This window comes from Cetorhinus maximus, chromosome 25 (assembly GCF_964194155.1).
Source record: "Cetorhinus maximus chromosome 25, sCetMax3.hap1.1, whole genome shotgun sequence".
Taxonomy (NCBI): Eukaryota; Metazoa; Chordata; class Chondrichthyes; order Lamniformes; family Cetorhinidae; genus Cetorhinus; species Cetorhinus maximus.
Window position 1 is genome coordinate 9,341,795 of NC_135903.1, and position 25,340 is coordinate 9,367,134.

Consider the following 25,340-nt stretch of genomic DNA (forward strand, 5'->3'; position numbering starts at 1 on the left):
TGGCTTAAAAATATTCAATGACCCCAACTCCATAACCTTCTGAGGCACAGTGTTCCAAAGTTGCACAACGCTCAGAAAAAAATTTCTCCTCATCTCTGTGCTAAAAGGGTGACCCCTAATTTTTAAAAGTGTCCCCTAGTTCTGGACTCACCCATAAGGGGAAACATCCTTTCCACATCCACCTTGTCAAGACCGTTCAGAATCTTATATACTTCAATCAAATATACAAAACTTGGAAGCATTGTGAGCTGTGAGGAGGGTGGTGTAGAACTTTAAGAGGACATAGACAAGTTGGTGGAATTGGTGGATAAGTGGCAAATGAAGTTCAATGCGGAAAAACGTGAGATGATGCATTTTGGTAGGAAGAACATGGAGCGACAGTACAAAATAAAGGGCGCCACTCTAAAAGGGGTGCAGCAGCAGAAGGACATTGGTGTATGTCTGGAAGCCAGGCACGAGCCAGCATGTGTGCGGGAAGTGTCTCCAGCTGCAGTTCCTGGAAGCCCGGGTTCTGGAGCTGGAGGGGCAGCTGGGGACACTGTGGAGCATCCGCGAGGTGGAGAGTATCGTGGATAGGACGTATAGAGAGGTGGTCACACTGCAGGCTAGGAGTCCACAGGCAGGAAGGGAATGGGTGACTACCAGGCAAAGCAAGAGGACTAGGCAGGCAGTGCAGGAATCTCCTGTGGCTATTACTCTGCAAAACAGATATACCACTTTGGATACTGTTGGGGGGAATGGCTTCTTAGGAGAAAGCAGCAACAGCCAAATTCGTTGCACCGCGGTTGGCTCTGCTGCACAGGGGAGGAGTAAAAAGTGTGGGAATGCAGTAGTTATAGGGGACTCAATTGTAAGGGGAATAGTTGGGGGTTTCTGTGGCTGCAAACGAGACTCCAGGATGCTATGTTGCTTCCCTGGTGCTAGGGTCAAGGATGTCTCAGAGCGGCTAGAGGACATCCTGAAGGGAAAGGGTGAACAGCCAATGGTCGTGGTACACATTGGTACAAACGACATAGGTAAAAAAAGAGATGAGGTCCTAAAAGCAGAATATAGGGAGTTAGGAAGTAAGTTGAAAAGTAGGACCTCAAAGGTAGTGATCTCAGGATTACTACCAGTGCCACGTGCCAGTCAGAGTAGAAATAGCAGGATATATCAGATGAATACATGGCTGAAGAGATGGTGTGAGGGGGAAGGTTTCAGATTCCTGGGGCATTGGGACCGGTTCTGGGGGAGGTGGGACCAGTACAAACCGGACGGGTTACACCCGGGCAGGACCGGGACTGATGTCCTAGGGGGAATATTTGCTAGAGTGGTTGGGGAGGGTTTAAACTAAAATGGCAGGGGGATGAGAACCTATGCAAGGAATCAGAGGAAGGGGAATCAAAGACAAGAACAAAAGACAGAAAGCGGAATAAGAAAAGTGATAGAGAAATCAATGGCAAGAATCAAACAGGGCCTCAGTGAAAAATAGTGGGAATGGGACAAGTAATTTTAAAAAGACAAAGCCTTAAGGCTTTGTGCCTTAACGCGAGGAGCATTCGCAATAAAGTGGATGAATTAACCGCGCAAATAGACAAACAAGTATGATATAGTCAGGATTACGGAGGCCTGGCTGCAGGGTGACCAGGGATGGGAACTGAACATCCAGGGGTATTCAGTATTTAGGAAGGACAGACAAAAAGGAAAAGGTGGTGGAGTTGCATTGCTGGTTAAAGAGGAAATTAACGCAATAGTGAGGAAAGATATTTGCTCCAACGATGTGGAATCTGTATGGGTAGAGCTGAGAAATGCTATGGGGCAAAAAACGTTAGCGGGGGTTGTATATAGACCCCCAAACTGTAGTGGCGATGTTGGGAATGGCATTAAACAGGAAATTAGAGACACATGCAATAAAGGAAAATCTGTAATTATGGGTGACTTTAATCTGCATATAGATTGGGCAAATCAAATTAGTAACAATACCATAGAGGAGGAATTCCTGGAGTGTATACGGGATGTTTTTCTGGACCAATACATTGAGGAAGTAATGAGAGAACAGGCCTTCCTAGACTGGGTATTGTGTAATGAGAAAGGAATAATTGGCAACCTAGTTGTGCGAGGCGCCTTGGGGATGAGCGACCATAATATGATAGAATTCTTCATCAAGATGGAGAGTGACGTAGTTGATTCTGAGCCTTGGGTCCTGAATCTTAATGAAGGAAACTACGATGATATGAGGCGTGAGTTGGCTATGATGGATTGGGAAACGTTACTTAAAGGGATGACGGTGGATAGGCAATGGCAAACATTCAAAGAGCAAATGGGTGAACTGCAACAATTATTTATTCCTGTCTGGTGCAAAAGTAAAACAGGAAAGGTGGCCAAACCATGGCTTATAAGGGAAATTAGAGATAGTATTAGATCCAAGGAAGAGGCATACAAATTGGCCAGAAAAAACAACAGACCTGAGGATTGGGAGCAGTTTAGAATTCAGCAAAGGAGGACCAAGGGATTGATTAAGAAGGGGAAAATAGAGTACGAGAGTAAGCTTTCAGGGAACATAAAAACTAACTGTAAAAGTTTCTGTAGGTATGTGAAGGGAAAAAGATTGGTGAAGACAAATGTAGGTCCCTTACAGTCAGAAACAGGGGAATTTATAATGGGGAACAAAGAAATAGCTGACCAACTAAATACATACTTTGGTTCTGTCTTCACAAAGGAGAACACTAATAACATACCAGAAATGTTCAGGAACACAGGGTTTAGTGAGAGGGAGGAACTGAAAGAAATCAGTATTAGTAGGGAAATGGTGTTGGGGAAATTGATGGAATTGAAGGCCGATAAATCCCTGATAATCCACATCCCAGAGTACTTAAGGAAGTGGCCCTAGAAATAGTGGATGCATTGGTGGACATCTTCCAAGATTCTATAGACTCTTTAGACTTCTATAGAACAGTTTCTACAGATTGGAGGGTAGCTAATGTAACCCCACTATTTAAAAAGGGAGGTAGAGAGAAAACAGGGAATTATAGACCAGTCAGCCTGACGTCGGTAGTGGGGAAAATTCTAGAGTCCATTATAAAAGAATTAATAGCTGAGCACTTGGAAAACAGTGGCAGAATCGGACAGAGTCAGCATGGATTTATGAAAGGGTCTTTTTCCGGATGGCAGGCAGTGACTAGTGGGATACCACAGGGATCAGTGCTGGGACGCCAGTTATTCACAATATATATTAATGATTTCGATGAGGGAATTAAATGTAATATCACCAAATTTGCAGATGACACAAAGCTGGGTGGGAGGGTGAGCTGTGAGGAGGATGCAGAGATGCTTCAGTGTGATTTGGACAAGCTGAGTAAGTGGGCAACTGCATGGCAGATACAGTATAATGTGGATAAATGTGAGGTCATCCATTTTGGTAGCAAAAACAGGAAGGCAGATTATTATCTGAATGGCTATAAATTGAGAGAGGGGAATGTGCAACGAGACCAGGGTGACCTTGTACACCAGTTGCTGAAAGTAAGCATGCAGGTGCAGCAGGTGGTAAAGAAGGCAAGTGGTATGTTGGCCTTCATAGCCAGAGGATTTGAGTACAGGAACAGGGATGTCTTGCTGCAATTATACAGGGCCTTGGTGAGACCACACCTGGAATATTGTGTGCAGTTTTGGTCTCCTTATCTGAGGAAGGATGTACTTGCTATAGAGGGAGAGCAGAAAAGGTTTACCCAACTGATTCCTGGGATGGCGGGACTGACATATGAGGAGAGATTGAGTCAAATAGGATTATATTCGCTGGAGTTCAGAAGAATGAGGAGGGATCTCATAGAAACCTATAAAATTCTAACAGGACCAGACAGGGTAAATGCAGGAAGGATGTTCCCGATGGTGGGGGAGTCCAGAAACAGGGGTCACAGTCTGTGGATATGGGGTAGACCATTTAGGACTGAGATGAGGAGAAATTTGTTCAGCCAGAGAGTGGTGAGCCTGTGGAATTCGTTACCACAGAAAGTAGTTGAGACTAAAACATTGTATGCTTTCAAGAAGGAGTTAGATATAGCTCTTGGGGCGAAAGGGATCAAAGGGTATGGGGAGAAAGCGGAAGCAGGCTATTGAATTGGATGATCAGCCATGATCATAATGAATGGCGGAGCAGTCTCGAAGGGCCGAATGGCCTACTCCTGCTCCTAGTTTCTATGTTTCTATATGTACATTAGTCATTGCAGGTGGCAGGGCAGGTTGAGAGAGCAATTACTAAAGCATACAGTATCCTAGGTTTTATTAATAGGGGCTTAGAGTAAAAGAGCAAGGAAGTTATGTTGGGCATGTACAAGACACTAGTTAGACTTCAGCTGTAGTACTGTGTACAGTTCTGGGTGCCGTATTTTAGGAAGGATGCGAAGGCATTGGACAGAGTGCAGAAGAGGTTTACGAGAATGATTCCAGGAATGAGAAACTTCAGTTTGGACTCTTTTCCTTGGAGAAGAGAAGGTCAAGAGGAAATTTGATAAAATCGTGAGGGACCTGTACAGAGTAGATAGCGAGAAACTGTTTCCATTGGCAGAAAGATCAAGAAACAGATAGCACAGATTGTAAGTAATTGGTAGAAGCAACAAAAGTGATATATGAAAAAAAACTTATTCACACACTGAGTGGTTAGGGTCTGGAATGCACTGCCTGACAGTGTGATGGAGGCAGGTTCATTCAAAAGGGAATTAGATGATTATTTGAAAAGAAATAACGTGCAGGGTTACGGGGAGAAGGCAGGAGAAATTCATTCAGAGGTGAAATGCATTCAGAGAGGTGGTGCAGATAGGATGAGCCGAATGGCCTCCTTCTGAGATGCAACAATCCTGTGATTCTTTGTGAAGGATCATCAAACGGTACCAAGTGCATCAGCTGCTTCCACCCCCCCACCCACCAAAAAAAAACACATTATAATGACTGGGGCCACAGAAAATTAGAGGCCCGGCGTCACATTTCTATTGTTAACTTGATCCACAATAACAGTTAGAAATAGCAGTGTGGACAAGCTCATAAAGCAGACAAATTCCAAGGGAAGGACACACCATCCATGGTTAACTAAAAAAGTTAAAGATAGTATCAAACTTAAAGAAAAAAGCCTATATTTTAAATATATTTTAAAAAGAGTTAACGAAGTGAGCTTTGGTCCTACAGTAAGTGAGGCTGGGGAATTAATAATGGAAAATAAGGAGATGGCAGATGAATTGAAAAGGTATTTTGTATCAGTCTTCACTATAGAGGATACAAGGGGATTCAAGTAACATCCCAGAAATAGCTGTAAATCAGGAAATAGAAAGGTAGATGAGGAACTCGAGAAAATTACAATCACCAGGGAAGTGGTACTGAGCAAATTGTTGCAGCTGCGGGCTGACAAGTACCAGGGTCCTGATGGACTTCATACTAGGGTCTTAAAATAAGTGGCTAGTGAGATAGTTAATGCATTGGTTTTAATTTTCCAAAATCCCCTAGCTTCAGGGAATATCCCATTAGATTGATAAATAATGAGTGTAAATCCTTTCTTCAAAAAGGGAGGGAGGCAGGAACTACAGGCCAGTTAGCTTAACAGCTGTCATGAGGGAAATGTTAAAAGTTACTATTAATGATGTTATAGCAGAGCACTTGGAAAAAGTTCAGGGTAATCAGGCAGAGTCAACATGTTTAGTTTGTGGGAAATTATGTTCAACTAACTTATTGAAGTTCTTTGAAGAAGTAACATGTCCTGTGGATAAAGGGAAACGGTGGATGTACTGCTCTTAGATTGTCCAAAGGCATTTGATAAGGTGCCACATCAAAGGTTATTGCAGAAAATGAAAGTTCATGGCGTAGGGAGTAGCATATTGGCATGGCTAGAAGATTGGCTAGCTAACAGGAAACAGAGTAGGCATAAATGGGTCATCTTCTGGTTGGCAAGTTGCAACGAGCAGTGTGCCACAAGAATCAGTGCTGGGGCCTCAACTTTTTACAATTTATGTAAATGACTTAAATGTATGGTTGCTAATTTGATGTTGACACAAAGGTAGGGAGAAAAGTAAGCTGTGAAGAGGACATATGGAGGCTACAAAGGGATATAAATAGGTTAAGTGAGTGGGCAAAGATCTGGCAAATGGAGTATAACGCAGGAAAATGTGAAATTGTCCATATTGGCCTTCTCTCTCCCCTTGTCCAGTCCCTTCCCACCGACATCCGTGATTCCTCTGACACCTTACGTCACATCAACAATTTCCAGTTCCCTGGCCCCAACCGCTTCCTCTTCACCATGGATGTCCAATCCCTCTACACCTCCATCCCCCACCAGGATGGTCTGAGGGCCCTTAGCTTCTTCCTTGAACAGAGGCCCCAACAATCCCCACCCACCACTACTCTCCTCCGTCTGGCTGAACTTGTTCTCACACTGAACAATTTCTCCTTTAACTCCTCTCACTTCCTCCAAATAAAAGGTGTGGCTATGGGTACCCGCATGGGCCCCAGCTATGCCTGTCTCTTTATGGGGTATGTGGAACATTCCTTGTTCCAGTCCTACTCCGGCCCCCTCCCACAACTCTTTCTCCGGTACATCGATGATTACTTCGGTGCTGCTTCATGCTCTCGTTGGGACCTGGAAAAATTTATTAATTTTGCTTCCAATTTCCACCCCTCAATCATTTTCACATGGTCCATCTCTGACACTTCTCTTCCCTTCCTTGACCTCTCTGTCTCAATTTCTGATGATAGACTCTCCACCAATATCCATTACAAGCCTACCGACTCCCACAGCTACCTCGACTACAGCTCCTCACACCCTGCTTCCTGTAAGGACTCCATCCCATTCTCTCAGTTCCTTCGCCTCCGTCGCATCTGTTCTGATGACGCTACCTTCAAAAACAGTTCCTCTGACATGTCCTCCTTCTTCTTTAACCGAGGTTTTCCACCCACGGTCGTTGACAGGGCCCTCAACTGTGTCCGGCCCATCTCCCGCGCATCCGCCCTCACGCCTTCTCCTCCCTCCCAGAAACATGATAGGGTCCCCCTTGTCCTCACTTATCACCCCACCAGCCTCCGCATTCAAAGGATCATCCTCCGCCATTTCCGCCAACTCCAGCATGATGCCACCACCAAACACATCTTCCCTTCACCCCCCCTGGCGGCATTCCGTAGGGATCGTTCCCTCCGGGACACCCTGGTCCACTCCTCCATCACCCCCTACTCCTCAACCCCCACCTATGGCACCTCCCCATGCCCACGCAGAAGATGCAACACCTGCCCCTTCACTTCCTCTCTCCTCACCGTCCAAGGGCCCAAACACTCCTTTCAAGTGAAGCAGCATTTCACTTGCATTTCCCCTAACTTAGTCTACTGCATTCGTTGCTCCCAATGCGGTCTCCTCTACATTGGAGAGACCAAACGCAAACTGGGCGACCGCTTTGCAGAACACCTGCGGTCTGTCCGCAAGAAAGACCCAAACCTCCCTGTCGCTTGCCATTTTAACACTCCACCCTGTTCTCTTGCCCACATGTCTGTCCTTGGCTTGCTGCATTGTTCCAGTGAAGCCCAACGCAAACTGGAAGAACAGCACCTCATCTTCCGACTAGGCACTTTACAGCCTTCTGGGCTGAATATTGAATTCAACAACTTTAGATCTTAAACTCCCTCCCCCCCATCCCCACCCTGTTTCTTCCCCCTCCCTTTTGTTTTTTTCAATAATTTATATAGATTTTTCTTGTCCCACCTATTTCCATTATTTTTAAATCTACAACTAATACCTTGTCAATCTTTCCACCCCACCCCACCCCACTAGAGCTGTACCGTGAGTGTCCTGCCATCCATTCTTAATTAGCACATTCTCTTAGATAATAACACCACCTTCAACACCTCTTTGATCCTTTTGTCTGTGACATCTTTTGATTCTCTGCTCCTATCACTGCTTGCTTGTCCCTACAACCACCCCACCCTCAACTTCTCTCCCTCCACCCCACCCCCCACCTTAAACCAGCCTATATTTCACCCCTCTCCTAACTACACTCAGTTCTGTTGAAGGGTCATTGGACTTGAAACGTCAACTCTTCTCTTCTCCCCGATGCTGTCAGACCTGCTGAGTTTTTCCAGGTAATTCTGTTTTTGTTTTTGTTTTGGATTTCCAGCATCCGCAGTAGTTTTTTGTTTTTATAAGAATAAAAAAGCTTATTATCTATTTGGTGAGAGATTGCAGAGCTCTGAGGTGCAGAGGGATCTGGGTGTCCTAGTGCATGAATCGCAAAAGGTTAGTATGCAGGTACAGTAAGTAATTAGGAAAAGCTAATAGAATGTTATCCTTTATTGCCAGGGGAATTGAATACTAAAGTAGAGCGATTATGCTTCAGTTATACAGGGCGTTGGTGAGACCGTTAGAGTGCTGTATACAGTTTTGGTCTCCTAATTTGAGAAAGGATATAGTTCAGAAAAGGTTTACTTGACTAATACCTGGAATGGGAGGGCTGTGTTATGAGGAAACGTTGGACAGGCTAGGTTTGTATCCGTTGGGTTTTAGGAGGATAAAAGGTGACTTGATTGAAACATATAAAGATCCTGAGTGGTCCTGATAGGGTGGATGTCAAAAGAGGTTTTCTCTTGTGAGAGAACCTAGAACTAGGGGTCACTGTTTAAAAATAAGGGGTCGCCCATTTAAGACCGAGATGAGGAGAAATGTTTCTCTAAGGGTCATGAATCTTTGGAACTATCTTCCTCAAAAGGTGGTGGAAGCAGAGTCTTTGAATATTTTTAAGGCAAAACTAGACAGATTCTTGATAAACAAGCAGTGAAAGGTTATCAGGGGTAGGTGGAAATGTGGAGTTGAGTAACAATCCAATCAGCCATAATGTTATTGAATGGTGGAGCAGGCTTGAGGGGGAGTGGCCTACTCCTGCTCCTGATTTGTATGTTCATATGTTTGTAAATTACAGATGCCAAGGAAAATCAAATGTGATAACTTAAAAAAACAAAAATAGCACAACTCTGAAACACCAGAACCACTGAAATGCATACACAGAAATTAAGGACAAGTGCTTTACATCCATTATTCGCTTATCCATCAGGCAAGGGTATTGTGATACACAATTTATCCACGCCCACTGACTGCAACGCAGGCAGCATCCCAACTTAATGTTGCCTGCTCATTTCAATGATTCCAGCCTTCATGGAGCACAAACCTGCTGTCCTCTCTGAGGAAGACAGCGTTTGTCCAACAACTACTGCCACAGTGCCAGTGCCCTTTCAGTTGCCCATCAGCCAGGAAGCTAATGCCTCCAATACCAAGATGGTGCCAACCACGACCAGGTCAGTTAGACCCAGAGCTGCTGGAGGTTGTCCTCTAAGGCCATCTGCAGCCTGCACCACTAAAAGTTAGCAGCCTTCAGCCATCCATGCTGCAGCCATTGAGGTAGCACTGCGTATGGGGACAAGGGCAGGCAAAGGCACACAGAAAACAGGACCTAATGGAATCCACAAGGCTGATTAGATTACCTTTGTATGCAAAATGTAATTATTTCATTATAAATTTGGCTTGGAGTCTTTATATTGTAGCTTTTATTTTTGCATTATGGTCAAGTGGATGCTCTGATGCTTAATGATGCTTAGGAGGTGGTGTGGGACTGCTGGTTAATGGAAAATTGGGGTTGTGGTTATTGGTATCACACTTGGATGAGTTCTTCATTGACAGTCTAGCTTGAAGGGGTCTGTCGGGGTTGTCTCCTCCCTTCCTCTTTCTCATGCTCCTCAGCTCCATGCTGTATAGCTGGTGGCAAGGACAGTCACCTCATGGTGAGATTGTGCAGCACGCAGTAGACCGCTACAAATCTTGACACCTGCTCTGCTGAGTACTGCAGAATTCCGCCAGAGTGGTCCAGGCAGTAGAAGTGTTGTTTCATCATGCCAATGGAATGCTCTATCACATTTCTTATGGCAGAATGGTTTTCATTGTAAAGATGTTGCACATGTGCGCATCAGAGTCATTAGTCACATGGTCAGCAGACAGCCCTTGTTGCTCTGTAGCCACGCTTTGCTTTTCCATGTTGGTTCAAATGCACCGACACAGCAGACTGCTGTGGAATGAAGACACCGTGACTGCAGTCAGGGTGCCGGACATTGGCCTGCATGATTCTCTACCTAAGGACACACGCCAGCTGAGCAACAGTGGAATTTCTGTTGGTTCCAGCATAGAGCAGAGCTGACACGTGGCACTCAAAAAGTGATGTGTGCACAGTCGATGGCATCCTGCACCATAGGGATGCTTGCAATCTGAGAAGTGTCATGTATAGTGCCCAATCTGCCTGCTTCTCTCTAGCAAGATGAGCTAACCCATTCCAAGGGCTCACTGTTCTCAAGGCCAACATCTCTCTAGAGGGCTATGTTATACAGGATGCAGAAGGCCACCACAATATCCATTTCCTCCAGTAATGCTTTGGAGGACACCACCTTAACCAGTATTGCATTCTGAGAAGCTCGATGGCCTGCTCAGTGGTTGTCTTAGTGAGCAGGTGTGCTGCCTCTGTCTGAGGCTCTCCTATAGAGGTGAGGAGCCATCTCTTCAAGGATATCCCATGTCCCCTGGGATACATTCACAGACATTGGGGTGGGGGGGAGGGGCCGAAGGAAGGGTGGGGTCGCTGAAATAGAAATCTGCGGCAGCTTGGACTACCATGGATTAAGGAGTCACTGCAGCTGCCAAGAAAGTGAGTGCACGCATGAAGGGAGCTCTTGTTGTGAACGTTGAGAGGGTGGAAGTCTTTACTGTGGATGAATCTGACCTGCCTGCCACTAGGTGCCTCAGGTGCATTCCATGATGCCCCGTAGAAACCCAGCAATTGCAGCAAAACCCAATACCTTCTGTGCTTAAGAGGCTTCAAATGTCATGAAATTACTATGTTGTAAAGCTCTGTCATATACAGCTTCAGTGATTTTTTAAAAATTTGTTCATGGTGTATTAGCACCCCTGGCAAGATCAGCATTTGTTGCCCTCACGTAGATGCCCTTGAGAAGGTAGTGGAGAGCTGCTTTTTTGAACCACTGCAGTCTAAGTGGTGTGGCTAACCCACAATGCTATTGGGGAGGGAGAGCCAGGATTTTGCCCTAGTGAAGGAATGATGATATAGCCAAGCGAAGATGGTATGTGGCTTGGAGGGGTACTTGCAGGTGGTGGTGTTTCCATGTGATTGCTACCTTTGTCCTTCTGGGTGGTAGATGTCACAGATTTGGAAGGTGCTGTTGATGGAAGCTTAACAAATTGCTGCAGTGTAACTTTTAGGTGGAGACGTATGGTATGCAGTGCTTGAGAGATATCAAAGTGCACAGCTGATCCTTGGAAGGAACCAAAAGTGAAGTTCAAGGCCATAGTAACTTTAACAGCTACTGGCAGGGCATGGCAATGGGTGCTGTGAGGTACTCAGCATCAAGGGCACAGATGTTAGGAGATTCACAGTCTCCTGCTGCACTGGGTTTCGGTCATCACCAGGTAGCTCCTTCCTTGGCAGCAGATCCTTTGTATAGGATTTGACTCTGTGTCCTTCCTGCCTCTTGCTTCTGCCCCTGCCCTCCTGATGTCCAGGGCTCTGCCCTTTCTGCAGAAAGTGCTACCCATCATCGCCACTGGGGCCAAAATCTGAGACTTGTGCACCCATGGCCTGATGGTGCCTTCCTTGTATTCAGCAAGTTGCCAGCTTGTCCTTGGTTGCTTTGCCTCCTGGGCCCCCCTCTATACACTGCTTTCCGGGGAAGAGAATTCCACATATTAATAACCCTTTGAGAGAAAAAATTTCTCATCTCCATCTTAAACGGTAGGCCTCTTAATCTGAAACTATGCCCTCCCAGTTCTAGTCTCTCCCACAAGTAGAAACATCTTCGCGGTATCTACCCTATCAGCTGGGTAGAGTATCCTGCAGTCAGTACCACAGTGAAGCAGTCTGGGAAGAGCGTCCTGCAGTCAGCACCACGGTGAAGCAGTCTGGGAAGAGCTTCCTGTAGTCAGTATCGCGGTGAAGCAGTCACTTCAAAAAGTGACATCAACACAAAGGTGAGAGCTGATTGGTGAGTAGTGGGTAAGTGTTTTTCTCCAGTTTAAAATAGATTAAGCTAAGGAAAGGTAAGAGTTCTAATTTTTATTTCAAGTACATAAATAATTTAACTTTTTTTTACTGTATTTAACTTAAAGGTTTTTTTTTCAACTAGAGGCATGGCAGGGCAGCTCAGTCCCGTGTTATGTACCGCCTGCAACATGTGGGAAGTCATAGATGCTCCTTGCACTCTGACCGACCACGTGTGCAGGAAGTGCCACCAGTTGCAGCTACTTGAGCTCCAAGTTTTGGAGCTTGAACTGCAGTTGGAGGCACTGAGGTGCATCCGCAAGGCTGAGAGTTTTGTGAATAGCACGTTTTTAGATGTGGTCACCCCACAGCTTACGGAAGGGCAGACAGAGAGGGAATGGGTGACCAGTCAGAAGAAAGGTGTCAGACAAGTAGTCAGGAAGTTCCCAGGGTACATCTCGCTCAAGAACCATTTTTCTGTGTTGGACAACGCCCAAGAGTGACAGTTCCTCTGGGGAGTGCAGCCACGCTCATGGCACTGAGTGGCTCAGCAGCACAGGGCGGGGAGGAAAAAGAGGGGAAGAGCAATAGTGGTAGGAGACTCAATAGTAAAGGGAACAGACAGGCTTTTCTGCAGCCGTGGATGTGACTCCAGGATGGTATGCTGCCTCCCTGGTGTCAGGGTCAAGGGTGACACTGAATGGCTGCAGGGCATTCTAAAGGGGGAGGACAAACAGACAGAGATTGTGCTACATATTGGTACCAACGACCTAGGTAGGAAGAGGGATGTGGTTCTGCAAGCAGAATTTAGGGAGCTAGGAAACAGATTAAAAAACAGGACCTCAAAGGTAGTAATCTCTGGATTACTTCCGGTGCCACGTGCTAGTAAGTATAGAAATAGGAGGTTAGTCCAGATGAATGCGCGGCTGGTGAGATGGTGCAGGAGGGAGGGCTTTAGATTTCTGGGACATTGGGACCATTTCTGGGGGTAGTGGGACCTGTACAAGGCGGACAAGTTGCACCTGAACCTGGGACCAACGTCCTTGCAGGGAGGTTTGCTAGTGCTGTTGGGGAGGGTTTAAACTAACTTGGCAGGGGGATGGGATCCTGACAGGAGGTTCAGCAGGAGGAGATGCACAGCCAAAATTAGAAGAGAGAGCAAGTGAATCTGGAAGGCATAGAAATTATAGGTCAGTTAAGGCACAAGGGAGCTTGGCAAGGTTGGATGGTATTTATTTTAATGCAAGGAGTCTGACAAATAAGGCAGATGAGTTGAAGACACAAATTAACACATGGAAGTATGATGTAATTGCTGTCACAGAGACATGGTTGAGAGAGCGGCAGGATTGGCAGCTCAATATTCGAGGATATAGCATCTTCAGGCAAGACAGGGAAGGAGGTAAAAGAGGAGGGGTTATCGCAATATTGATCAAGGAATGAATTACGGCAGTAAGGAGGGATGACATCTTAGAAGGCTCCTCAAATGAAGCCATATGGGTAGAACTGAAAAACAAAAAAAGAGCAATCACATTGGTGGGAGTGTACTACAGGCCCCCAAACAGTCAGAGAGAAATAGAAGAGCAGATATGTAGGCAAATTTCAGAGAATTGTAAAAATAATAGAGTAGTAATAGTGGGAGATTTCAACTTCCCCAACATTAACTATGTTAGTCATAGTGTAATGGGTTTAGAGGGAGCGGAATTCTTAAAATGCATCTCGGAGAGCTTTTTAAGCCAATACATAGAAGGTCCTACAAGAGAGGTCCTGGACTTAATTTTAGGAAATGAAGCCGGGCAAGTGGTAGAGTTATCAGTGGGGGAGCATTTTGCAGATAGTGATCATAGCTCCATTAGATTCAAGGTTGTTCTGGAAAAGGACAAAGATGGGTCAGAAATTAGAATTCTAAATTGGAGGAAGGCCAATTTTAATAAGATCAGACATGGTTTGGCCAGAGTGGACTGAGAGCAGCTACTTTTAGGCGAATCCACGTCAGAGTAGTGGGACTCATTCAAGAAGGAAATAGGGAGAGTACAGGGCCAACATATTCCAGTAAAGACAAAGGGTGGGACCAACAAATCCAGGGAACCGTAGATGTCGAGGGATATACAGGATTGGATAAAGAGAAAAAGGGAGGCAATTTGGTAAATTGGATCCAGAATTGGTTAAGTGGCAGGAAGCAGAGGGTGATGGTTGAGTGGTGTTTTTGTGACTGGATGCCTGTGTCCAGTGGGATTCCACAGGGATCGGTGTTGGGCTTGCTGTTTGTGGTATATATAAACAATTTAGACTTGAATGTGAGAAGGTTGATCAATAAGTTCGCGGATGACACGAAAATTGGCGGGGCAGTAAATAGTGAGGAGGATGTGGACAGGCTGGTCAGCTGGGCTGATCGGTGGCAAATGGAATTTAATCCGGATAAGTGTGAGGTGATGCACTTGGGCAGGACAAACAAGGCACAGGAATACGCGATGAATGATAGGACCCTGGGAAGTACCGAGGATCAGAGGGACCTTGGTGTGCATGTTCACCAGTCCCTTAAGGTAGCGGGACAGGTAGATAAGGTGGTTAAGAAGGCATATGGGATACTTGCCTTTATTAGCCGAGGCATAGAATATAAGAGCAGGGAGGTTATGCCGGAACTGTATAAAATGCTGGTTAGGCCACCGCTAGAGTATTGCGTGCAGTTCTGGAATACACATTATAGGAAGGATGTGATTGCACTAGAGAGAGTGCAGAGGAGATTTACCAGGATGTCGCTTGGGCTGGAGAGTTTCAGTTATCAGGAGAGATTGAATAGACTGGGGTTATTTTCCCTGGAGCAGAGGAGATTAAGAGGAAACATGATTGAGGTGTATAAAATTATGAGGGGCATAGATAGGATAGACAGGAAGGAACTTTTCCCCTTGGTGGAGGGATCAATAACCAGGGGGCATAGATTTAAGGTAAGAGGCAGGAGGTATATAGGGGATGTGAGGAAGAATTTTTTCACCCAGAGGGTGGCGGGAATCTGGAACTCACTGCCTAAAAGGGTGGTCGAGACAAAAACCCTCATAACATTTAAGAAGTATTTGGATGTGCACTTCTGATGCCATGGCATACAAGGCTATGGGCCTAGTGCTTGAAAATGGGATTAGAATAGTTAGGTACTTATTTGACCGGCGCAGACTCGATGGGCCGAAGGGCCTTTTTCTGTGCTGTAGACCTCTATGACTCAAATTCTCTCAGGATCTTATGTTTCAATAAGATCACCTCTCATTCTTCTAAACTCCATGGGTATAGGTGCAACCTATTTAACATTTCTCCATAAAAAAAGCCCCTCATCCTAGGAATGAGTTGAGTGAACCTTCTCTGTACTGTTTCTAATGCAATTATATCTTTTTTCAAACAAGGAGACCAAAACTGCACACAGTATTCCAGATATGATCTCACCAAAGCCTGTACAGCTGCAATAAAATTTCCCTACTTTTATATTCCATTCCTCTTGCAATAAATGCCAACATTCCATTTGTCTTCCTAATCATTTGCTGTTCCTGCATACTAACTTTTCGTGATTCATGTACCAGGACATGAAAATCCCTCTGCACCATCAAGTTCTGCAATCTGGCCTACGCCAGTATTTTTGGGCCCTATCCACCTGTGCTCCTACTCTCAATAGTGCCCAAAAATTCAGCCTCTAAAGTTCAAGACAGACTAAATAATAATCTATCTTTGATATTATCTTGTTGCACAAGCCTTTAACAGGAACTGATTCACAAATTCTATTGTTTAAAACCAAGCCACTAGAAAAATTCCAAGACGGACTTGGGCACAGTGGTTTTACCCAAGCATAACTGGTTCATTGGTATTAGTCCAACAAAGAGAGACAATCCCAAATAGCTGCTGTTTCAATATATTTTAAAAAACTAATTTATTTGCACATTGTAAACAATATTACAACCAAGTCCACTGACAGGAATCTTAGCTAGACAGATGGAGCACATCTTCACTCTCGCAATTTATTTCACCATCATTTTAGTGTACATTAGGTACAATAAAACCTCACCACATGTGTTCTTTGGTAATTGGCCAAAAAAAAAACTCATTACAAAGGTAGCATTAAGCCAAAGTCTAGACTTCAACAGAGCAATATTAAAATCAGTCCTGCTGGGTCCAATCCATTATCAGAAATTTCACGTAACCACAGTTTGACTGAAGTAATTCTAATACATGTTAAAACACTTTCACTGAACCCCAATGCTACGCATCTTCTCTATGGACGGTACAAGATTAGGTTCAATTTACCATCAAATTTGCTTCAATCAATGCACAGATAGGTAGAAGCCCTCATTTTATCATTTGAAAAAAAAACAATGCTCACATTGTTTATGGACATTTGCATAATGTGTTTTAATAGAAGCAATAATGATTATAATACTTTTATATTCCTCTCATGTGCATGGCTTCCTGCTCTGTGCTGAAAATGTTTTAGAAAATTACTCTATTCAAGACTCAGCAGTGGGACTCGGGACTCATGCCAATGTGATTGGATAGCTCTGAAGAAAAACCTATCCATTCTCTTTCCATACACAGTGCTGGACAATTTTAATAAAACACACTAAAGCTGTACATATACACAGTTCTTCAAAGAGAGCATTTTTTTTCCACTTCTCCTTAACATATTTTAATTTACTGGGCACAGTAGCATGGGCACTGCCAGCCTTCCACAGCATGTCACAGGTGATCATTCTTCATGTACAAGCTCAATGAATGTGAGCAAGCTATTTGACTGTGGGAGACATAACAACTACAGTTCGATCCTCATCTAATATACACTTCCAGCCAGGATCATTGGATAACTACTCTGGCTGATTGTTCTCCACCACCTGCTCCACCACCCATCCACCCCCAATCCATCGCTGCCATTGCCTAGGAGAACTGAAATCAGTTGTAGCCCTTCCGTACCCAACCCAAACTAAGAACAACTATCTTAACATAAAGGAAGCATAATCTTCTATATTTTTCAGTATCAAGTGGGATAATCTATTAACCAACTGGCAATATCTTTGATATTATCTTGTTGCACAAGCCTTTAACAGGAACTGATTCACAAATTCTATTGTTTAAAACCAAGCCACTAGAAAAATTCCAAGACGGACTTGGGCACAGTGGTTTTACCCAAGCATAACTGGTTCATTGGTATTAGTCCAACAAAGAGAGAAGCATAATCTTCTATATTTTTCAGTATCAAGTGGGATAATCTATTAACCAACTGGCAAAAATGGAGAAGCAAGGAAGTGTGGACAACCACGAAAAATATAAAAGCATTATTTTAGGTATTCCACATGAAAAGTTTCTTCAGGGTAATATAGTTTCATTTTTAAAGCCTTATATTGTAGTGTATGTTCTTTTGAAAATAAAGGCAGCTTCACAGTATATGGTGGGAATTTTCAGAAGTAAATGCAGGTTTATATAAGTAAAGTACATTTAAAGGATCCCACAATAAAACAATTTGATAAATGCCATATTCATTATACAGTTCTATATCTGGCTACACTAATTCAGATAAACTAAACCATCTTAAATGTAAAAGCTTAGTACTTAAATGGGTTGTGTCAAACAGTAATGAATTAAGATCATATCACTGCAAAGGTGTGAAACAAATATTTATATCATAAGATGCCATTAATACAAATGCAATAGAGGGGTTACACAAACATTATGGCCACCAAATGTCAGAAATGCCTGAATAGCTAAAGGAACAAAACAATTAGTCTCTGCATCCCTGGGTGAAGGGGAAGAAATCACTGTCTTTCTTGGTCACATTATTAGAATAGAATCATAGATGGTTACAGCACAGAAGGAGGTGATTCAGCCTATTGCATTTGTGTCAGCTCTCTGCAAGAGTAACTCAGCTAGTCCCACTTCCCCGCCTTTCCCCCTTAGCCCTGCAAATGTTATCTCTTCAGGTAATTATGCAATTCTATTTTGAAGGCCTCAATAGAATCAACCTCAACCACACTTTCAGGGAATGCATTCCAGATCCTAACCACTCACTACGTGAAAAGGTTTTCCCTCAAGTCATTGTTGCTTGTTTTGCTAATCACCTTAAGTAAGTGCCCTCTGGTTTTCGAGCCTTCTGCCAAAGGGAACAGTTTCCCCCTATCTACTCTGTCTAGACCATTGTTTGAAGGGTGCCCATGTGGACATCAGGTTAGGACAGGATTGGATTCACCTCATGTGATCAACACAAAGTCAAGACTCATACACAACCACTTGGTGTTATACTAGTGGGTGGTTATAATTGTATTTCAACAATGAATCCATAGCCTCAGAAAAATGGCATTATAGGAATGTCAATGTTAAACCTTTTCTGTATGTAGTCAATGATGCTTAGAATTTGAGAATTTGTCAGCTTAGTCAAGTAAAAGTAGTAACACTCACGTTTTGTTGACTTTGGCTTAATACTAACGGGTGGAGATAAAGATTCGCTTTGACTTAGCAGTTCATAATTACCTGTACAAAGGCCAGCTTGATATGCTGCTCCCCCTTCCTTTACACTTTTAACAAAGATGGTATCCATAGGCTCTGTTCGGCTTTTCTGAAGGCCTGTGAAGTAAAACAAGATCAGTTTGTAAAGTTATACTATTAGGGAAACTTTTCATACAAAAAAGTGATTTTTCAACCGGAATGCACCTTCTGCTTAACTTTCATCTGCCATGGAGGTGTGTTCTGATTCTGGCTGAATTTTTCCCATTCTTCGAGTCATTAGAATACATGGGGACAACTGCACATTTTCTGCTGAAGGGTCATGTCAGAATCAGGTGACAGAACTACTGTGGCACAGGTAGAATCCAAGAAGTCTGTCCTTGGCAATACTCTGAGGTTCTGCACTGCTACACCCCACGACTGACTGCACAGGTTTCCTTCATCAAATTTTGAATGCAGAGCATAGCAAATGGCCCTTTCTTCCAATGTTCAAACAAGAAAAATGGCAGGAAATATATTTTGTATATGGGTGGGCACACTTTGTGCCACAAGCCCTGTGTCTTGGATAAGGATTTTGACTATGGAGGAGGAAGTAGTGGGTAGTAATTAGTGGAGTGATACTAGGTTGAGAAGGTGTATTGAAGGAAAATTCCTTCGAGATCTGTGCGGAAATGTATATTCCATGCTTCTTCTATTTCTAGCAATCGTCCTTTATTTCCAATTTGTGGTGATTTAAAACTTTTGCTCATGTCACGTGATATTTATTATTATTTCGACGATATGTTAACTGTTGCCCCAGAGTTTGCAGAAGCTTTTGGACAGGGAACAACCTGCTTTCACTCTCATTACCGCTGTGAAACTGACTGCACGACAGGATTTAGCGCATGGGCAGATTAACGTGGAAGTCCTGAAGTTGCAGTCTGCCACACACTGCTCCGCCACAGGCTGTGCTGTGCAGACCTTCCACAACCCCCAACCCTAAGCCAAAAATTGGCGAAATCAGTTAATGGGGAAAGATCTTTCCCTTTACTGCTCTCACATCACTGTTACAAGCCCCATAAAAAAATTACACTCTGTTCAAAAGTCCAACTGGGTTTTTAATTGCGATCTATCTAACAATTGCTGAACAACTGATGTAGTCCTGAAAAATATTTTTATATTTGTAGAGTGCTGTTAGATACCTCTATTATAATTAATCACTAGGTTTATTAAATTAAATTTGAATTATTTTTGAAATTTATTTCATGGTATTTGAGCTTCTACCTTCGTCTCATGTGTATGTCACAGAATCACAGAATTCCATAGAATCACAGAATTGTTACAGCACAGCAGGTGGCAAATTGGCCCATCGTGTCTGCACCAGCTCTCCAAACGAGCAATATTCACTTAGTGCCATTCTCCTGGCTTCTCCCCATAGTCCTGCATATTCTTCCTTTTCAAATAACAGTCTAATTCCCTTCTGAATGCCTCAGTTCCTCCACCACAATCTCAGGCAGAGCATTCCAGACCTTAACCACTCGCTGTGTGAAAAAGCTTTTCCTCATATCCCTTTTGCTTCTTATGTCAATCTGCAACCTCTCGTCCTCGCTCCTTTCATGAGTGGGAAAGTTTCTCCCTACCTACTCTGTCCAGGTCCCTCATGATTTTGAATGCCTCTATCAAATCTCCTTTCAGCCTTCTCTTCTCCAAGGAAAAGAGTCCCAACTTCGCCAACCTATCTTTATAGCTAAAAAAATGATGTTCCTCATCCCTGGTATCATTAATGTATGTAATATTATTGGAAAATATTTTTCTTTGAAATTAGACGTTTAATCTGTGGGTGTGTCTTAGTTGGATTAAAGCTAGCTAGTCTGGGTATTTTGATGTGTACTAGTTTTGATATGTAAGAGAGATAGAGTGCATTTGCATTTTTTTTGAATAGAGCATTCAAGAAGTGGGGTGAATTCTGGCACCTAGCAAGCAGAGACCAAGCAATATGTTTATAATGCTAATAAAGGTGGTACAATGAAAGGGGTTTTATTGTTAGAAGAGGCTGGTGATACAATGAGAATTTACATTCAATGGACTGTGCTAGGTATAACGTCAGCAGCTTTGTGTGTGTAGAGCAGAGGCAATGTGAGATCAAAACCAGCTGTAAGCCTCCAACTGTCTCCACAGGAACCAAAGTGAAAAGAACCTCAATTTGAACTTGTAAGGTGAAAATGCTTTGCCTAGTGTCTGGTTAAGTCTTTGAGTTGCTGTTGCCTTAATGGAAATCAGTTTGGGAATTTGTTAAAAGTTATGATCGTTGTAATTTGTAGCCATGTGTATGGTTTTAACTTGTGTAAATTAATAAAATGTTTCATTTAGCTTAATATAAAACCTCTCAAGAACTGGTGGTATGATTCCTGAATTTAGAGTTGCATCTCAAACATAACACTTAAAATTATTGGTTCTGACATTTCCCTCTGGGATTTTAAAAAAATTACTCAGCTTTACCAACTGCTCGGTCATAACACCTGGAACCATTCTCATCAATCTTTTCTTCACTCTTTCCAATGCCTTCACATCTTTCCGAAGGTCTGGTAACCAGGACCAGACACTATACTCCAGCTGAGGCAAGTTCAACATAGCCTCCTTGCTCTTGTACTCTATGCCCCTATTAATAAAGACTAGGATACTGTATGCTTTACTAACTGCTGTCTCAACCTGTCCTGTCACCTTCGATGACTTATGCATATATACACCCAGGGCCCTCCGCTCCTGCACCCACTTGAGCGTTGTAACCTACATTTCACATAGTCTCTCTATGTCCTTCCTAACAAAATGAATCACTTTGCATTTTTTTTTGTTCATTCATGGAATGTGGGCTTCAAGTGCCCATCCCTAGATGCCCTTGAGAAGGTGGTGATGAACTGCCTTCTTGAACTGCTGCAGTCCGTGTGGTGTAGGTACACCCACGGTGCCATTAGGAAGGGAGTTCCAGGATTTTGAGCCAGCGACAGTGAAGGAACGGCGATATATTTCTAAGTCAGGATGGTGAGTGACTTGGAGGGGAACTTCCAGGTAGTGGTGTTCCCATCTATCTGCTGCTCTTGTCCTTCTAGATGGTAGTGGTCGTGGGTTAGGAAGGTGCTATCGAAGAGGGGCATCGAAGGTGGTACACACTGCTGCTACTGTGCATCGGTGGTGGAGGGAGTGAATGTTTGTGGATGTGGTGCCAATCAAGCAGGGTGCTTTGTCCTGGATGTTGTCAAGCTTCTTCAGTGTTGTGGGAGCTACACTCATCCAGGCAAGTGGGGAATATTCCATCACACTCCTGACTTGTGCCTTGGAGATCGTGGGCAGGTTTTGGAGAGTCAAGAAGTGAGTTACTCATCGCAGGATTCCTAGTCTCTAACCTGCTTTTGTAGCCACAGTATTTATATGGCTAGTCCAGTTCAATCTGGTCAATGGTCACTTCCAGGATGTTGATAATAGGGATCCAGTGATGGTAATGCCATTGAACATCAAGGCGCGATGGTTGGATTCTCTCTTGTTGGAGATGGTCATTGCCTGACACTTGTGTGGCGTGAATGTTACTTCCCACTTGTCAGCCCAAGCCTGGATATTGTCCAGGTCTTGCTGCATTTGGACATGGACTGCTTCAGTATCTGAGGAGTTGCGAATGGTGCTGAACATTGTGCAATCATCAGTCAATATCCCCACTTCTGACCTCATGGTGGAAGGAAGGTCATTGATGAAGCGGCTCAAGATGGTTCACCCTAGGACACTACCCCGAGGAACTCCTGCAGTGATGTCCTGGAGCTGATATGACCAACAACCACAACCATCTTCCTTTGTGCTAGGTATGACTTCAACCAGTGGAGAGTTTTCCCCAATTCCCATTGACTCCAGTTTTGCTAGGGCTCTTTGATGTCACACTCGGTCAAATCCTGCCTTGATGTCAAGGGCAGTCACTCTCACCTCACCTCGGGAGTTCAGCTCTTTTGTCCATGTTTGAACCAAGGCTATAATGAGGTCAGGAGTTGAGTGACCCTGGCGGAACCCAAACTGGGCATTAGTCAGCAGGCTATTGCTAAGCAAGTGCTGCTTTATAGAATTTTTGATGACCTCTTCCATTACTTTACTGATGATCGAGAGTAGGCTGATGGGGCGATAAGTGGCCGGGCTGGATTTGTCCTGCTTTGTGTACAGGACATACCTGAGCAATTTTCCGCATAGCCAGGTAGATGCCAGTTTTGTAGCTGCACTGGAACAGCTTAGCTAGAGACGCAGCAAGTTCTGGAGCACAAGTCTTCAGTACTATTGCCGGAATTTTGTCAGTGCCCATAGCCGTTGCAGTATCCAGCGTCTTCAGCCATTTATTGATATTACGTAGAATGAATCAAATTGGCTGAAGACTGACATCTGTGATGCTGGGGACCTCCAGAGGAGGCCGAGATGGATCATCCACTTGGCACTTCTGGCTGAAGATTGTAGCAAATGCTTCAGCCTTATCTTTTGCACTGACGTGCTGGGCTCCCCAATCATTAAGGATGGGGGGTATTTGTGGAGCATCCTCCTCCAGTGAGTTGTTTAATTGTCCACCACCATTCACAACTGGGTGTGACAGGACTGCAGAGTTTAGATCTAGATCTGATCCATTGGTTGTGGGGTCACTTAGCTCTGTCTATCACTTGCTGCTTATGCTGTTTGGCATGCAAGTAGTCGTGTGCTGTAGCTTCACCAGGTTGACACCTCATTTTTAGGTATGCCTGGTGCTACTCCTGGCATGCCCTCCTGCACTCTACATTGAACCAGCGCTGATCCCCTGGCTTGATGGTAATGGTAGAGTGGGGAATATGCTGGGCCATGAGGTTACAGTTTGTGTTTGAGTACAATTCTGCTGCTGCTGATAGCCCACAGCGCTTCATGGATACCCAGTCTTGAGTTGCTAGATCTGTTCGAAATCTATCCCATTTAGCACGGTGGTAGTGCCACACAACACGGTGGAGGGTATCCTCACTATGAAGGCAGGGCTTAGTCGCCACAATGACTGTGCGGTGGTCACTCCTACCAATGCTGTCATGGACAGATGCATCTCCGCATTGAACTTCATCTACCATTTGTCCATCCACTTCACCAACTTGTCAATGTACTTTTTAGTTCTTCACTATCCTCCTCATAGTTCACCATGCTGCAAATTTTGAAATTGTGCCCTGTACACCAAGGTCAAAGTCTTTATAATATATACATATCAGGAAGAGCAAGAGACCCAACACTGACACCCAAGGCACTCAACTACAAACCTTCCCCCAGTCCGAAAATGTCGATTAACTGCTACCCTCTGTTTCCTGTCACTCAGCCAATTTCATATCCATATTGCTACTGTCCCTTTTATTCCACAAGCTATAATTTGCTCACAAGTCTGTTGTGCGACATTGTATCAAATGCCTTTTGGAAGTCCATGTACACCACATCAACAGCATTCCCTCATCAACCCTCTGTTACCTCTTCAAAAAACTACAGGAAGTTAGTTAAACACAATTTTGCCCTCAACCAATCCATGCTGGTTTTCTGTAATTAACCCGCATTTGTCAATTTGACTATTAATTTTGTCCCGAATTGTTTCTAGACGTTTTGCCACCACCAAAGTTAAACTGACTGGTCTGTAATTACTAGGATTATCTTTACACCCTTTTTTGAAGGAGGGTGTAACATTGGCAATTCTCCAGTCCTTTGGCACCACCCCAAGTCTAAGAAGACTGGAAAATTATGGCCTGTGCCTCTGCAATTTCCACTCTCACTTCCCTCTGTATCCTTGGATACATCTCACCCAGTCCTGGTGCCTCATCAACTTTTAGTACAGACAGCCTATCCAATTCCTCCTCCTTACCAATTTTAAATCCTTCTAGTGTATTTGTTACCTCCTCTTTCACAGTCATCCAGATAGCATCTTTTTTCTTGGTAAAGACAGATGCAAAGTATTCATTTAATAATTCAGCTATCCCAATTGTCTCCATGCATAAATCCCCTTTTTGGTCCCTAATCAGCCCCACTCCTCCATTTACCACCTTTTTACTATTTATATGTCTACAGAAGACTTTGGGATTCCCTTTTACATTAGCTGCAAGTCTCTTTTCACACTCTCTCTTTGCATCTCTTATTTGATTTTTCACTTCCCCTCTGAATCTTTTATATTCAGCCTAGTTATCAAATGTATCTTCTACTTGACATCTTCGTAAGCACACTTTTTCTTTTTCATCCTAACCTCTATCTCTTTTGTCATCCAGGGAGCTCTAGATTTGTTTACCCTGCTTTCCCCTTTGAGGGAATATACCTTTTGAATGAAATATCTCTTCTTCGAAGGTAGCCCATCGTTCAGCTACCATTTTTCCTGCCAACCTCTGAACCCAATTTATTCAGCATAGATCCATTCTTACCCCACTGAAGTTGGCTTTCCCCCAGTCAATTATTCTTAGTCTCGATTGTTTTTTGTCCTTTTCCATAGTCAACCTAAACTTTACGATACAATGATCACTGACCCTTAAATGTTCTCCTACCGATATTTGATCCACTTGGCCCACCTCATTCCTCAAAACCAAGTCCAGCAGTGCCTCCTCTCTCATTGGACTGGAAACATACTGCTGCAGAAAATTTTCTTGAATACATTCTAGGAACTCTTTCCCCACTCTGCCCTTTATGCTATTACTATTCCCATCTATATTTGGATAATTAAAGTCCCCCAATATAACTACTCTATAATTCTTACAGCTCTCTGTAATTTCCTTTCAAATTTGTTCCTCTACATCCTCTCTGCTAATTGGTGGCCTATAGGCTACACCAAGTAATATAATTGCACCATCTTTATTCCTTAGCTCTAGC

General features: G+C 43.8%; 1 protein-coding gene across 13 annotated transcripts in view; it reads right to left on the bottom strand.

Annotated features, from left to right (window-relative positions):
* Window positions 1–25,340, bottom strand: part of arhgap23a (Rho GTPase activating protein 23a) — a 501,306-nt gene that overhangs the window by 148,625 nt on the left and 327,341 nt on the right. For all 13 annotated transcript variants that reach the window (XM_078529389.1, XM_078529391.1, XM_078529390.1 and 10 more), the window contains one exon: window positions 18,522–18,614. In XM_078529389.1, the coding sequence (XP_078385515.1) occupies window positions 18,522–18,614 (93 nt within the window). The remainder of the gene's footprint in view (window positions 1–18,521; window positions 18,615–25,340) is intronic.